This window comes from Chaetodon auriga, chromosome 11 (assembly GCF_051107435.1).
Source record: "Chaetodon auriga isolate fChaAug3 chromosome 11, fChaAug3.hap1, whole genome shotgun sequence".
NCBI lineage: Eukaryota > Metazoa > Chordata > Actinopteri > Chaetodontiformes > Chaetodontidae > Chaetodon > Chaetodon auriga.
The window spans coordinates 3562835-3580469 of NC_135084.1; the positions used below are offsets into that span (position 1 = coordinate 3562835).

Below are 17635 nucleotides of genomic sequence, written 5' to 3' on the forward strand. Positions count from 1 at the left end.
CTTAGTTGGAGATGATTAAGGAAATGAGAGGAAAACCGTTTAAAAAACGAACATTTGTCACTAAAATCGATGCTGATTGGTGGATCAGATACACACCGAATGAAACACAGACTCCTAACACTGTTCATTCACTGTGTAGCATCAGGGAAAAAATGAGTGCGTCCCCTGAACATGTCAAGAGTGAGTTCACTGTGTCCTTAACAGGTTTTAATGCAGTACACATACCCACCAACATCACTGGAAATTCAATATTACTGAATGCCGTATACAACTCAGTGGTAAATCACATCTCACAGCAGTTAATAAACTCTGTGTGTTCGTAGTTAACTAACACCAAGCAGCAATATTCTTTGAAACTTTAAAGCACACGTGTATTAATATTTACACTGGCCAGTGTTCAGCTGCTCGTGCTTATCACATAACGTTACCTGTTAACTTGTGGGTTAACTGTTAATGTTTCCACAGTGGGAGAAATCTTCTCCAGCGTGATGATGGAGACACACAAGTTTGTTTATTTCCTGCATCACATGTAGTTTCAAATGAGGAAATTTGCAGTTTTCTTTTAAGGACTGAACCGTTCAAAACAGGACATGCCAAAGTGGTTGTGTGGTAGAAGGGCCATGACAGACACACCACAGGGTATCCACGACACTGTCCGTTTAGCCTCGGTATAATTCCTGCCCTGCAGTGTCAGTAACATACAGTAAAAATAATACAGATGGTATGATAGCCTGCTGGTTCATTGTCTTTGAGCAGTACTGTTGACACTATTTGTTTAAAAATGAAGTGTACCTTGGAGGCCAGGGCTTCAGCACTTTCTCTACATGTCCTCTCGATCTCCAGGTTCTCCTGAATGGCACTGACCTCTTCAATGACCCTCTCGGAAACTAAGAAAAAAAATACAATTAAAAACAAAGAAAATGATAAACAACGTCACCTCTATTTTGTAATATAGTGAGAAGCACTGAATGTGTTAAAGTCCCTATTTATTGTGGCATTTTGGGATGTCCTAGACGATAGCTGACAATCATGAGAGTGTAGTAAAAACTTTGGTTGTCAATCCAAAATAATGGCCCAAGATCTCACTGCGAGACATTTTTATCCCTAACTAAAAAACATTAATGCTGCTTTAGTTTCCATGACTGGGTATTGCAGGAATTACAAATCAAATACACCTTGAGTCAACATTTTTCAGATCTCTTCAGTCTAAACTTTCTGTAAATATGTTAGAAATGTTCTGTCTTTATGTTCAGAAAAACATAATCTGGGCACCATCATATTTCTTTCAAATGGTATTTGCCGCTGCAAATTAGTAGCACACAAACATAATTCTGAGGGGACAGAGTTACACACAGAGACATCATTAGTGTTGTAGTACTGTTTTTAAAAAGCGAGATTCTTTGAAACAAAACTTGCAAAGTATGATGTAAAATGACTCTATAATCACTGCTATTGTACAGTTTATACGGGCCAGTAATGGAAGAAGTATTCAGGAGTAAAAGCATTGTATATAGTAATATAGTAATATGCTTTGGCCACAATAACAATTCATTCAACACATTCAAAGGAATTTACAATCTGTACAGCAACAACACCCACAATCCATAGGCAAGAGGAAATAAAAGTCCTCCATTCAAGTAAAAATACAAAGTGTTCCCAAAAAAAGTACCTGTGCATGTTTCATTATTATACATTTAGTTATTTAACCACTTATATTCTTGCAATAAGTCAGAATTTATTGTTGTTAATAGGATGAGCTGGAGCTTATTTTGACCACTTGATATACTGCTGGGTAAATGATTCTACAGCAACACAGAATTTTTAAAGCTCATCATAGGTTGTGTATGTAAATCTGGATGCATTAAGAACTAAATATATCTATCAAATAAATGTAGAGGAGTAAAAAGTGAAATAATGCCCTCTAAAATGTAGTGCAGAAGTATAAAACAGCATAAAATGGAAATACTCAAGTGAAGTACAAATACCTCAAAACTGTACTGAAGTACAATACTTAATAGTAAATATGCTCACGCTTGCATTCCACTACCAATAGGGACAAAGTCAATGTTTCTAACCATGTTATTTAAGAAAAAACAAGGCAGCAGAAATGTACTGAACATTGAAAATAGAAGCCTGACTCGCTAACAAATGTCACCTTGTTAAGACCCATTACATCTGTTTCACATTTGGCCAATCAAAACACCATAAACCAACTGAAACTCCTCTGTCTGCATATTAATGTTTATGAAACTTTATCTTGACATTACCATAATTAGCCTGTTACGTATGGTCTTTTCAAGCTGCAGTGGGCAGTGCTGTTTAGTCATGGCAAGTGGATATACTGCTGTATTTCTTGGGCTTGTATGTACTCCTGTGATTCAGTATTACACATTCATAAAGGTGGTACTGGAGGAAGATCTTAAAAAGAACAGCCAAAATAGAAGCAGCAGCAGAGGCCAAGACATCCTGACTGACAGAAACCCTGCATCTTACAACTCTAACACAACTCAACAGCATTCTTGTGACCGTTACTGCCGACAACTGACAAAGCAACAGACTCACGGACTGACACAGACAAGGAAATGATACATGTTCTTCTTACAATTTGTGCCCTTTAGCAAAGAAGCCCACTAGTCAGTAGCCTTCATTGAGTTGACAATGTTAATAAAATATGAAAAGCAGCATTTAAAATTCTACTGAATGACTACATTCATGTCAATACAAACTTAAAAAGTCAACTCATGGCCATTCAACCTGATCAAAATGCCTTTAAGGAAACAAAGAACATGATTAGGATTTTTTAAATGAGTGGGAGCATACCTGTGACTTCTCATTTCATTTTGCAATTAACTGAGATAAGAGTGCCGTAACACTTGACACTGAAGTATGTTTCTCCTTGTTATTGTGTCTGCTATCTGAGTAGCCACAATGGTGAGTGACCTATGTGCATAATTATGACATCAATTCAAAAGGAAGTGAACTCATTAACAATGTGTCTTTAATTCAGATAAGTTTCCCTACCTTTTCATTTTCACCATGCAGAACCAATGTGCATTGAGCATAGACTGAATACATGCAGGAAGCAACTTTACAGTATGACTATGAATAATAGTTTGGAGTGCATGTGGGCTTTTTTGCGCTGTTGTACTCTCCCAGGCTGAGCAGAAACATTTGCCTTCCAATCTTAATTCTTTGCTAAACTAGCAACAACAGCAACAAAAGGGTTGCACTACAAAGGCACATGATGATGAAGACAGTATTTCTATTTCATAAAACACTGAAGGATGTTTTAATCAAGCAGATATAGAAACTAAATTTACATCTACAACTGTATATTTCTAAAAAAAGAACATGTTTGTTCAATACGCAGAAACAGAATCCTGAAAGTTCAACCTAGTCTAATCTTTAATCTTACTTCTTTTGATAAAACAATCTTATTTTAAGGACCACTTTCTCATTTATTATGAAGCTTTTGACCATGTCACAATGCTTTCATTAGCAGATGGCGCTATCAAAGTGCTCCAAATAATGGTACATCGACAGTTCCAAGACAACTGAGAAATCCCCAGAAGATCATGTGATCATGTCAAAAACTGCAAAAAACAAGAGATTAAGTATACTTTGAACTGAAACTGTTTTGCTAGCTGCTGTCCATTCTCCACCTCCATGAACCTTTCAAGTATACCAGGGCCTTTAGCAAACAAGTGACTGCTTATACATTTGACAGACACAGAGCAACATTATCATCCATTTGGAATCACATGACTGGATGAATGAAAATCAAATATTCACTGTCCTCTTTGTTCCATTTTTGGCCTTCACCAACTCCTGAGAAAAATATCTGGCTCTTTAGCTGCTAAATGCTCCACTATGTTCACCAGCTAGGTGTACGCTTTGTTTGGCTGCTGTTTGGTCCTGACAGGTAGTGTGCAGTGTGTTTATCAGCACTACAAACAGCTGCCTGCTGCTGCCAGGAATCAGGATGATGAAAACAAAGTTTATGAGTGAAAAGCCAGAACAATGAAATAAAATAGGCTAAAAAGTTTCATAGATCTGAGGTGAATTGCAAAGTTGGAGATGATTCTCTGTGGACTCATTACGAGTGACACTTTTCACATTACACACAGTCATTTAACCCGCTGTTGATATGAAAAATATTAGGTAGTTGTAGATAGTCAAATTCCAAATCACAAAACACCCTACACAAGAATTCCCCACCACTTATCTAATTAAACATTGTGGTTGAGCGACGAAGAAATTAAGTATTAGTGCCATTGCTGTGTGCAATTCCTTCCCCTAGTGACACCTAATTAAGACCTTGATGAACGCCAGCGGCGGGCAATATCCGCGCTCCTCTGGCACCCTCCACATCAGTCATTCAATAGCATTTAGCTGCCAGTTTTCATCCTCGGCCTCTTCTCCGTTCCTCTCTGTCTGTCTCCATAATGCCGTGGCCACACTCAGCAACCTACGAAAGGACGCCTTGAACTAAATGACATGTTAATTATAATTACTGGTAGCCATGGTAAATAAACAGCGGTGGAAGTGTTGAAAGTGTATGAGCACGAGTCAACGGGGGGTTCTGACACATCAGAATTGGCAGTCTTAATTGTAAGTTTCGGCCTCCCCATCATCATCACTCCATCTTTTTTCTCCTCTCTTTTTTGTGCCTGTCTTTTTTCATCCTCCTCTCAGGAAAGACAGTGATTACCCCTGTGCCGACGTGCTGCATAATGGTATCAGCGCCGCCAACGGAGCAGTGAATTAAATTGTATCTGCAGCCGCTGTGAAGCCTTGATGAGGGGGGCAGATGCCTTTGTGGTGTTATCATTATAACACAATGGTCATGTTGTCATCAACCTTGCCATCGGCAATTGAAAAGGCATGATTGTGTGTTGGGGGCTTTTTCTCCCGTCCTCCCACTACCCCCCCAGCACCCCCCCCCCAACCCAACCCTGACGCCCCATCCCCAGCCGTTTCGTTGTGAATAGGAGCAATTTTCTAAGAGCTATGAAATCACGAAATAGGTCCTAATATGCAGCTGCTTGGCACAGTGAGGCAGCCTCTATTAACGCGGAAGTCAAACACAATATGTGTTTTGGCTGGAGAATCGCTGAATACATGAGCACAGGCCAGATTTATTCAGATGAAAATCCACACAACTGTCACCGTTACAAAGACAAACTATTTGCTCTATCTTTTGACATGTGGTGCCCTATTTCAAATTCTGTCTTCACTAAAGTGGTCATAGCAAAGCATTCAATCCATAAGGAAAATCATTTTGGAAAATTGAATGGTGGGCCAAAACATTTGAAACATATTTGTAGTGTTTGGAAACAGATTTGTGATAAATGCTGGAGCAGCGACAGTGCTATTCCAGTGCCATTATCTGTGTACTGGTTCATATATTTGTATTGCTGTGATCATTTTGAAAACAACATATGTTTATTACAACTGAACACATGTTCTCTTATCAATGCATATGTTGTCATAAATTAGATCGTATAGGTATTGGTAGGCAGAATGATACATCGCTTTCTGAATGTACTGTATGTTCCTAAATTTCCTAATATCATTTTTTATTTTTGTCTATCAATGTTTTCTTGCCATTTGATTAGAATTTTAGGATATAAATTAAAAAAATGTCGCCATAAAAATGATTGATAAGTATCATTGATTGGCAGAGGAAAACAATACCATTAATAAAGTAGCAGCAGAACAGACATTGTTTGTATGTGTTTGTGCTCATTACATTTTATTTCAGAGGAACATTTAATCAAGGTAAAAAATACTAGAGTAACAATCAGTTTTTGACATGGTTTGACACAAAATAGAGTCTGTTGAAGTGACACCATTGACTGAGTGATGGAGTTCTGTTATTGGTTGGTTGAATGTTTGAGTTTCCCCATTAGCTGTTGCTCTTTCTAAATGAATAGGCACAAACAGTCCTTGGAGCGTGACCATGCGACGTCTTGCCGAGCCTATGTGCTCAACACACTAACACCACTGCAGCGCTGTGAATGCCAAAGGTGATGTCATCATGCAACCATAAACAAAGCTTTACAGCGAGTTGCAGACAGCCCTCAATTGCGACCTTGGGAGCACATTGACCATACACAGCCCATATACTAGGTTTTAACCTAGCATATGTCCTCAAATAAAAAACAGTAGTCAAATAAAAGAAGTCTCAAAAAAGGTCTTGAGTAATGGCTGTCAGATCTCAAATAGAGGGCAGGGAAAAAGCAAGGGTGGAAGAACTCCTGGTGGCTGTCATATTATGAACAACTAAGCATTATATAAATTTCCAGCAGCTACCTGTGCCATTTGGGAGTCTTGCAATTCCTGCAAATGATAAAAGTCTTGTTAAGAAATGAATTCCCACCCTGGGAATCCCGCAAACTTCATTTCATTACATTTCAAGCAATACTAAATGCATCAAGAACAAATATGTATAAACCTATGGGTCCCCAACTGCTGCTTGAAAACTGCTATAGCTGCGAGAAATATGAAATGCCACGTTCATTGCCTGTGATCTGTGTGTTGAGAACAGCCTCATGAAGTGATATTTGACAATCCTTCATTCTATGAACAATAAAAATGTGTTAAACCAAGTAATTTGGCATTCAAATTCATTCTATTAAGGTGTGATGGATTCCACAGTGAATAAATTGGTGCCGGTGAGCATGTCCTGGAAGATTTCAATGTCCTGGACAATGGGAGAAATTCCGGTCAAATATTATTTGTGTTTATGGATCCCATTTTCCCATGTTTTTCTGTCCAAGTGTCTGAGGAAAACAATTTTTGAAAATGGTCCAGCATTGAGCTGCAACCCGCAACCATGAAATAGGCTACAATGTAATCCTCCGGGCATTTGTGCTCCGTCAATGTAAAAAAAAAAAAATTAAAGTGTTTGTGCGACTGTCAGGCTAAGATTGTTATTCTACGTGTCTCACAACATTATGGAAAGGTTCCCCACAGAGATACCGTTTTGTTAAAGAGTTAACCATAAACAGCTGCTATATCGCTCTTGCGAAAGCCACCAAACTTGTAAAGCACACATTATTCAAAAGTTCATCAAAACCGTCTTGGTTCATCTTTCTACTATTCTAGCATATCTAACTAGAGAATTATTTTCATCAGACATTATGACAGGACAGCTTTAAACATGTTGATTTTTTGATTTTTGAATGATGTTTATTTTTCCGTTTAAAGGTGGTGATGATCAGATAAAGGAAACCCTGATTCCATATTCTGTTAGTGTTCAGAGGCTGCTGGTCCGAGTCTAATAAACAAGCAATGTTAGATATTATAATAAAATCAGTGATTGCTCAAAATGAAAAAGCAAAACTCCCAAATAGCTTGCACTCGCTCGATCTGAGGGTAGATGCATTTTGCCATACTGACTGAATATGTTAAGAAATGACAATAAGCTATCAGTGTGTTCCACCGACAGACACGCAGCTGTTGCATATGTTTCAAGAAAGTAAGATGCGGAAATACAATTAAATGTAAATACATTAAACCCAAATACACATGGAAGTAAAGTGACAGATCCCAGGAAACATTCTGTAACTGTTTTCAGATGGAGTAGTACTCCCTGTGGCTAACTGACCTTGCCCCTTTAAACAATAATATGTGGGAAAATATGTATTAAATAAACTGCTCCGCTGTTTTATTTACTTTGCAATTTTGGTTTTAAGATATTGGCCACTGAGTTTTCTTTAAGGAATTTGTTAAAGGTTTTCAGTGCCACAATTGTGATACAAAGGCATCTGATGTATAAATAAGGATGAGCCGTCTTACGGATACGACAGTGAGATAGTTAGTCACCGTCTAAGGCTATTAAGACACAAATAGGTAGATTAGTGAATGCAATGGTCCTCCACGTATGAAATCATGGCTACTGACATTTTGATTATCACCTCTACTGTATCTTGAACACACTCTTAGTCACTCAATTTTGATGCTTAGCAAATCTGCCAAAAACTGTAGCTCTGTGGCTCTTGGTTGAGTGTATGTATTGTGAGAACTGGACACTGTGTTCCAAGATGGTTCCCAATGAAAGCTGTTTACCGTTCACATTAAGCAAAAAAAAAAAGTTTATTCTTTTTATATTCTACACAGCATCCACAGTGTGCAGCACACAATATACACAGTGCCCACAGTACATGTGCAATCTTGTCTTTATCCATGCCTGTGTCCATGTTGGTCTCATAGACTTGACATTGAGATGATGTTTTATACTGTAGATATAACCTTTAGAATGGCAGTCTATGGAGAGGATTTCAGGGCTGCATGGGATTTTTTGTTGCAGTGTGGTTGGCCACTGACGCTGCCATATTGTATCAAATTATACAGATACATCCATGAATTAAAGCTTGCTTGTAAAATGAAAATATGTCTGCCTTAATCTCACCTTCTGGCCATGTACTGACTCAGGAAACATAAACTTACCTTGCTGGAACTCATTGAGCTTCTTGATGGCCTCGTCTCTCTCCTCCTCCAGCCTCTTGCACTGATGTAAGAGACACAGAGAGAGATGCTTTAACACAGGCTCATTGTTGTTTCAATCAGCTTCAAACCTGTTTGCCTGTGTAACAACACAATGCAGAGACTGCATGTCTTAATGTAAGGAAAATGTGTTAAAAGGTATTGAAAGATAAACCACAGGTAGAGCTGATGGGCAGGTGAGGAAATATAATTACTGACACCAAAAAGTGACCCTGGTGCTTCCAAATATTATTTTAAGAGAAAGAAGAAAACTCTGTTCAATTTCTAATACATTTTAAAAAGCCCATTTGAACATGTATCTGAAATTAAACTGTCTAAAAACAATCAGCACACGTTTAGCGCTGTGCAGCTCTATTTGGCTGCAGTCACATTAAGATTAAAACCAGTCTGGAGAGCAGTGCAAACATTTCTGTCATGTCAAATCATTTGTGTGTTTAAATTTAATAATACCCTTTAATACCCATGAACATATATGCAAATTGCCATTATTATGGGCCTCTACAGCATGCCTGGTACTGTTTCACCTGGTGAGTCTGTGTGTGTGTGCGTGTGTGTCTGTCATCATGAGCAGGTGTGTAGTTGATATAAATGAAGGCAAAGTTTGGGTGTGATCTAAGGAAGGGGGTGGTGATTGGAAATTGGAAGTCACAGAAAGTGCTACATTTTTCATACACAACAACAACTGTTTATATGCTGCATGAATGAACAAACAAATGAATTATGGTTATTTACATAGAGACATCTCTAAGATGAACAGGCAATGCTGTCAAAGTAACAGGCCCATGGCATATGAGGAAAATGTGGGCTCACACTGTCACTTTACAGTTGTTCATAAACCCAAGACCCATACAGGTTTGGACCTACACTTTGTTTGATCGGTTGAGTCTGGGTCAGGCCCCGTTCTATTACTGTCCTCCTGGGTCTGTTTAACAGTGTGCCATTATGCATTATACCCGAGTGGATGCCAGAGAACCCGCTGGCCGTGGTCAGCCGGCACTGATTATGATGGAAGTCCTGTGTGTGTATGTGTCTGTGTGCGGTGGTTTGTTATCGTTATTATGCTGGATACGATAAAACTGCAAAGCTGATTGTAAACACGTTACATCATTCGTCACCGTAACAGCAAAAGGCTTCGAACATTGCATAAGGTAAGACACAAAGTTTTGAAAATCACATCGCCGGCTGTGTACAGTCCAAACATCCAACAACAATTCCCAGATTTCCTATGGAACGGCTGCCACATTCATACATTTAAGCTGCACCTCCTAATACATGTACTAAGCCTGTGAAGGCAGGCAGGACGTCTGTGCACAATAAAAATCATTATAACTTGCTGAATTTTCGACCAATTCAGTTTTGTTTTGTTTCAAATCCCAGATATTTATTTATGATACAGGATACTTGCTGAAATTAAGCATGCATGTTTTCATTCCAAAACGCTTTATCTTATGTAGATAGTAACAGTCTTACTTCTGTAATATAATATTTGAGATTAACTTCAGTTAACTTCCTCTATATTGCCAGCTTTCCTGCATGAAAGCTGACTACCATGATATAATTTGGTTTTTACTTTGGGACATAAATGAAGACTTAATCAAATATAAAAGGCACAATTATAACAAACACTAAAGATAAAAGATTAAGTATATTTCTGTCAGGCTTCATAATTCTGTTTTTAATTACATTTAGACATCTTCATATTTTGCTAATCTAATCATCCAAAACTTATCCAGTATATTCAGTGTATCAGCAGTGGAATTTAATTTCATTGATTTTTTATGTATGATAAGAATTAACTGAGATCTGTGCTGCTCATTTGAAGTGTAATACATGGATTTTTGTATGGAAAGAGGCGTTACGTTCCTGCAATTTCCCACTACAGGCAAATACAGAAAATGTTAGTCAGAAAACATTTCTGGTTTAGGTTTGGGTGGTGCCCTGTATGCAACATCAGTGTCCATTTCCAGTCACACACCTGTTTAAGTGATTAACTGCACTACTTGTAGTTGATTTTAGAGATGGTAACAGACATTTTATACTGGTGGTACAATTTTATGGCCAGTGCTAAAAAACTTTCAACCTGTAGCACCAGTGCTATGTGCAACAACAGCTAACATACAGTCCAGACATGAGGTGAGAGAAGTGAGCTTGGTGAACCAGGTGAAGCTGCCAGATTGGATCAATATGTCCAACCATCCTCACATGGTCAACTTTTAACCCATGGGACATAATATATATGTATTTGGCTGAAATATTCCCTTGCTTGATATAAGGACTGCTTACATTAAACATGGTTAGTCATGAATGTAGAATATGAACTTATTATTCTACAACCTATTTAACAATAGAAATGCACTAAATTCAGTTACAGTCTAAAAAATATTTAATGAAAGAGTAAGAAAAGAAAGTATAAATGTGACCAGACATTTAATGCTGGGACTCATTTCAGTCAGGGCTCTAAAGTAGTCAGTTTTGGCACTTCGCCCTAACTGGGGTCACCTAATATGAGCTTCTGATGCCGGTACCAGTTAAGTACCTGACAAGTATTAAAGTCTTACTTTTTTGTAACCTTTTCACTGTTTCGCCTTAAATGCTGCTATGGTCAGGATTTGGTTAGGTTTAGGACGAAAACAGAGTGTTTAGTTCAAGGACAGATCTTGGTCATGGTTAAAGGAAACCAAATCAACTATTGGTAGGAGAAACAAACAGGGGGCCCCAGTGTCAAAGTCAGCACGTCGACCTATCCATCCCAACCTCGTTCCTGCACTGAAGTAACGATGTCACACTCCTTCCACCTTAGTTACAGGCAAATGCTGTTATTTTTCTTGTAGACAGTCTCTTACTCAAACAGTACCTAGACAAATTGTCATGGCTAACAGTAAGCTGCTACTATTGCTATTAGAATTATTTCTGCTTCTGCTGACTCTGCTGCTCCTTCAATCAATACAGCTACTTCACCCTCTGGGACAACTACTACGTTTACTGTATTGACCCTAAAGTGCTGCTGCTTCCACAACATACAACTATCAGTATCACTGCTGCTACTGTAATTACACTAAATGACATGATTCCTATTGAGATGGTCAAAACAGAGCCAGGCATACAACATGTGTGTGTAACCCTGCCAAACATCAACACGTACCTCCATGGTTGCTGTCTCATGTTTCCTCTGCAGACCCTCGTACTCCTGCAGAGCTGTAGGAAGCAAAGGATGCCAGTAAGCCATTTTCATCAGTTAATCACAATGAAGGAAATGTCAATGAAGAACACAGAGTTCACATCATCCCGTTTAAAAAAAGTGGGAACTTCTCCAGCATGTGATAACTTCTCATTCAGTGACTGGTGCAGCTTATGTCCTGCGCCACCTGACTATGTTGAATATAGCAACACTCTGTCTGAATATTTGCCTTGGGCGTAACTACAATAGTAAGGGGAACTGCCTATAATAAATATGGATTAACAGATAATCTGCAAGCCAAAATAAGCTTTGTTAAGTACAGCTAGGAGACCAAAGCATAGAAAATACTTTTTTTGTACGATAACCATGTAGAAGTCAAATAATGACTATGACTGTCCCTTACAGAGAAATAAAGAAGGCTTCACCTGCTTTCTACTATAACATGGGTTGTATAGTTATGCTGTAGTTGCCTTAGTAAATATGGACCCTTTAGGTGCCTAATGCTGCATCCAACACAAACACACACTGCTAAGAGAAGTCAAATTCACAAGGGGGTGATGTTGAACAGTCATAATGTACAAGTTATTTTTCCCATGGAACAACACACGCTAATCGGTTACCAAATTCAGCCTCCACTTGCTCCTTGTGACGTTCAGGAATTACAGAACAGGAAACTGACTAAGGATGCTCTTTTCTTGCAGTGAGGTAAGTTGTGAATCAGGGGCTTTGTGAAGGAACAGTCTGGTGTTCTGGGATATACAGTATGCTTGTCAGACAGATGAGAAGAGGGAGAAACTGACTAACCTTTTTCCCAAACCCACTGCGAGGATAGGAAATATACAGCAGTTCTATTAAACCACAACATCATATACTACTATGTTATTGTATATATGCTAAAAAAAAAGTAGATTAACCATCATATTTCACAAAAATGCTGCAGTTACTTCACAGCTAATCTGATAATATATCGCTCCAGCAACAAGGAGCCAAGTGACTTTGAATGCAACACTTGCATTATCTTAAAGATTGTGCAAGGCAAACTCAAATTGGTGTCTGTAGTTCATACTGACTCACATTTTGCCACATCTAAACACAGTAGTAGTACAGTAGGTTGACCAGCAGTACTCTAGTGAAGTGGCAGGCTTCTGCAAAGTACATCAAAAATAATGGCTGACAAGTTCTTTATTTACCTCTTTACATTTTCTTCGCTTCTGCCATCAGACAATCAGCTGCTGAGTGGGAGCTCAGATTGTTCGTGCACTTTTTTGAGTTCATTATCTGTCTTTGTATACTTTGCTTGTTATGAAATAAGGGACACATTAACAACTTGAAAGCTTTACCAAAATACATATTTACATCAGAATTTCATCCACACGTCAGATCAGCCGAGCGGCAGCAACTGTACTTCTTTCTAAAAGAATTTCTAATAGAAAAACTACATGCAAGACATGAAATGTAACGAGCCTTAAGCCACTATACTGTATTAATATGGGCCATTAAGGCTATGCAGTGATATCTTAACAGGCATTGCTCTGCAGTGTGTCCTGAAGGCTTGTCACTGTCGTTCTGTGGTATACACAGGGCTGGATTACCAGCTGGGCATAAAACAGTAATATGCACGACCAACTTACAGCATGATATCCACTGACATGAGGACGGGCCTTCAGGAGGGTTTGACTTATTAATGACAGCCCAGCTCATCTAGTTTTAAAGCCGTCTTTATCTTACATTAAATTATTTTGTGTTTAGTCAAGTTACCACAGAGCAGACCACAGCGTGGGACAGAAAGGGGGGTGAGGGGGCCGGCAGCTCACTCTGCCCTCTGGCCCTGTGGAAGTTTAACCGGCCCTGAGGATAAGGAGTCAAAGCCATGTCCTCATGCCGGACACGGACTTTGGCCAGGAAAACTAAAACCCTACGAGCTGGGAACGAGCGAATTGAGCTGAGGTTAGTGAACATCAACCATAAGTTAGACATAATTAGGCCTGAGTGTCAAAGTGTGACCAAAGTTCTGTCCAACATACAGTTCAGGACCCTCAGGACGGAGACTGTTATCCTCCAACAGGCTTTACAAACACCTGTGTGTCGTTTTTCATCAAATTGTCTTTCAGTCTTTCACAGTGAATGCTGCTCGAGCGGTGTGGGCTAGTTTTACCAGCTAGTAACTGGCGCTAAAATACTCCTGGATTCTTAATGTCTACATCGCGCTCATGGCTCTCAGCCCGGGAGCAGAGGACCGTCAGACAGCAGAGCTGTCAGCGGTCACGCGGACAAAACTCCCACCAGCACCTTCACACGGCCGACGGCTCACAGCACACTGACGTACCTTGGCTTGACAGGTCTGAGATGACTTGAATTTTATCCAGCTCCTCTGCAGCCATAGCGAGAAAATCTTGAGCCGAAGTTCAACAGGAAGTGCCTCCTCGCGACACACCTGTCAGGTAGATTCTCTCGCGCGCGAACTACCCTCCACGCATACAGTGAACTCCAAATAAAAGGCACACAGACAGCATTCACGAGACATCCTGCTGCTTTTCCAAGAGTACACAAAAGAATACATACAGTTACTACAGCAGATTTCAGTATACTCAGAAACTGAGTGTAAAGCCTCCATTTGACACTGCATTTAGATAGTTGTGTGTATTTCTTCTGGAAGTGAAGTTGACTTTTATTTTGGAGGAGGAAATAAAGAATATACAAAGATAAAGTAAAGCTTCATTATTCAAACACTGTTTAAAACAAATCTAATCTTAACAATTGTCTTCCAAGCTTTGAAAAGATTTCAGTGGCAGGTGAGCCACTTCCTGTCACTGAATGAAGACTGCGAGCTGTGAGTGAAAGCTCAGAGAAGTTAGCTGACTAAGTGGACATCTGAACCTCAGCTTTTTGTTCTACAAAGTACAGCTGGCAGACAACCCAAGCTGATAATGGTGTCTGTCGAGCATTATGTTTCTGTACAGCCACGGCAAGGGTGGATCGAGTTCCAAAAGTTGGACATGCGTTTACTGTCACCTCACAAAACTGTGCCCTAAAACACCCCTGAGACAATGTGACAGCTGCTCCTTCAACACCAGTGACCTTTTTCTGAAACTTCAGCGTTCAGTGACAAACATTTTAGGGAATAACACGCAACATTTCATATCAGATTTTCTGAGCTGCTTAGTGTGGCTGAGGCCATTTTTTCAGGTGGCACCTTTTCTGCAATTCCAACATTTATCACCAGATTATGTGGAACAGTGGAACAGAAAACACCTGCCCTGACACTCTCTGAATATCTACACATGTATTCAGCTGCTATCACATGAATGTAGACATTCTAAGGGAACACGTGATGAATGACAAGCGTTTAAAGATGAGACAACGGTATACTTAATTTATTTGTGGACACAAACACACAAAACCATTATAGTTTCACAACAGAGAATTAGTTTCTGCAGACAGATGGGAATGTTTAATATACTCTTCTACACTCATTTTTCGCAACACAAATCAAACAGCAAAACACAAATAATGTAAACATCCACTGTATAGTTTCCAGAGTAGGTAGAAGAAGCAAGAGGGAAGAAAGAGTGAAACTACTGGGGACGACACACCGTAAACCTCTAAGCTCTGCTCGTGTCCCGCGTTCCTCTGTTCACTCGGGATGCTTTCCTCATCATCTTGAGAATGCTGACATCAGAAGACTTGCCTGATGGCCAACTTTAGGTCACCGGCATGAAAGAAATACGGCAGGTACCTATCATTAAACAATAACTGGGCAGTGGATAAGAGAAACAACTATGAAATCACCCTCAGGTGAATGGTGATGTTCAGTTTGTGGAGCTGACTTTGTGTTGTTCAGCAAACATTCATTCAAAGGGTACTTTGTAGTTTAGAAAATGACAGGCTGAATCAACCTTTCTGCCAGTCTCAATAAAAACCCAACTTAATGAGCTTCACCTACTGCTACTGGATGCACAGGTACTGTATTTCAGGGACTTTGTTATTTTGATAACCCCCCTATAGATTTTTTTATATATATATATATACACACGCACACACATCTTTCTTCAGTTGGAAACCTCTTGCTTTTAGTGAGAAATGGACATTACATAGCATTTAGTTATAAAAACAAGAGGGATACCCAGCAGTAACACCCCAATAAATAAGGACTGATCTATAATTTCAAGGATATGTTCACGTTTTTGCAATCAAGGGTAGACATTACAACAACAGACACTTTCCATACACAACTTCTGGACACGGATACACTACAGTACATCTACAGAAGGGGTTATTATTGCCCTGTTCTCATTTGGGGTAGGGAAATGGGGGTGGTGTTGGGGTGAGCTGATTAATGAGAAGAAGATGGACTGGTGGAAATAAGAACAGTGGAGAAGGAGGAGGTGAAGTTTGAGATGGGTGAAGGCTCGACAGCACTGGTCTCCGAGCCCCTCCAAGGGCAGGGCTGTAGGCTGAGATGAGGGAAAGGAAGACAAGAAGAGGAGGATGGTGGGTAGAAAGGTGAGCGGGGCTAGAACCAGAGCATCCCTTAGTGTGCCTCAGTGACGGGCAGCAGACTCCCTTGGGTAAAATTCAGCCAGGGTGCTCTGAGGAATCCTCTTGAGCATCTCCTTGGGGAAGATTCGTAGCAGCTGCCAGCCGATGTCCAGAGTTTCATACACTGTCCTGTTGTCGTACGGGCCTGAGGGAGACAGAGGGACCACCAACACTGCTGGTTAGTATCCAAAGACACACATCCAACAGGGGCTGTCTCATTCATACACATTCTCCACTGTACACACCAAGCTACAATCTTCTTGAAAATGGACTGTAAGGAAAACGATTCCCATAATTGCAGTGTTGGAGCTGCAGTAATTGAAATTTTGACCAATTGTTTTGTACACAACACTGACATATTATCACATAAAACGGTTCTGTCCACCTGATAAGCCATTCACATTCACTTTATTCTTGGCTCTAATCATGGGCATTTTTTTTCCTTTAGGTTTGGTGAGTCATCAAAAATAGAAAAATGGGATGATTAAGTGATCCCACTTGTATTGCTACTTGCAAATACTGAGAAAGCCCAAGACATACAGTACAGTCAATTCTGTTTGCCTTTCAAGGCCAACAAACCAAGAGCTTTTATTGTGATGAGAGCGAGCTCTCCAACTGTTTGCAACATGATGTCATCGACTCATCAAAAGGATACAATTTAAGATTTTAAGATTTCATTTTCTTTTCATTTGTCATGGTCAGGTTAGCATCTGACAAGCAGTAACTCACTTGTAACTACCAACATCAGGTGGAAGACACAGAACTGAACCTGAAGACTGAATGTGATGCTCAGTGTAACAGGACATGGAATCTTTGCATAGATGCATCTAAATATCTATGACTTCATTGCAATACAAGAAGAAATATATGAAGGGGACATTACATAAAATCTTAGCCAGCAGGTCCAGTTCAGAATGACAGGATTAAAGCAGCAAACTGAATGTTATTTAAGTTGTTAGGCATGCTAACAACATGTTATCCATGCTCTGTTGGTCCGTTGTTCAATCCACCTGTTCAGTCCAAACTGAAATATTCCAACAACTATTAAACATGGACTGATAGATCTTGTACAGAGAAAGCACGAAATTAATTCATTTTGTAGTCTATTTTGATTTTTTTAACTTAATGAACAACTTAAACATTTTGGAAAACAAACATTTGCTTTTTTTGGGTCAATATCATGGGTCAGCTCGTGTACACAATCAGCTGGAGTGAGAACATGGTTATCCGAGCTTACATGTGATGGCACTAACTGTATTTCTGTTCTATTGCTTTTGTCCATTTGTATTTCATTTCATTTCATTTCATCAAGAGTTTTAATTCTCATATCATTCTATTTTGCCTGATTATATTTGGTTTTTTACTGTTTTCACCTGCCACAGTCCTGACCCAGACCAAGTGATGGTT

General features: G+C 39.5%; 2 protein-coding genes across 2 annotated transcripts in view; both read right to left on the bottom strand.

Annotated features, from left to right (window-relative positions):
• The window catches only part of shtn1 (shootin 1), a 32766-nt gene extending 18696 nt beyond the window's left edge, over window positions 1-14070 (bottom strand). The window contains 5 exon segments of the mRNA XM_076743351.1: window positions 793-887; window positions 8455-8515; window positions 11654-11706; window positions 13504-13611; window positions 14016-14070. Of these exon segments, the coding sequence (XP_076599466.1) occupies window positions 793-887; window positions 8455-8515; window positions 11654-11706; window positions 13504-13611; window positions 14016-14070 (372 nt within the window).
• Window positions 14071-15040: 970 nt separating this feature from the next.
• The window catches only part of atp6v1ba (ATPase, H+ transporting, lysosomal, V1 subunit B, member a), a 39018-nt gene continuing 36423 nt past the window's right edge, over window positions 15041-17635 (bottom strand). Inside the window, exon 14 of the mRNA XM_076742832.1 lies at window positions 15041-16373. Within this exon, the coding sequence (XP_076598947.1) occupies window positions 16231-16373 (143 nt within the window). The 3' untranslated portion in view covers window positions 15041-16230. The remainder of the gene's footprint in view (window positions 16374-17635) is intronic.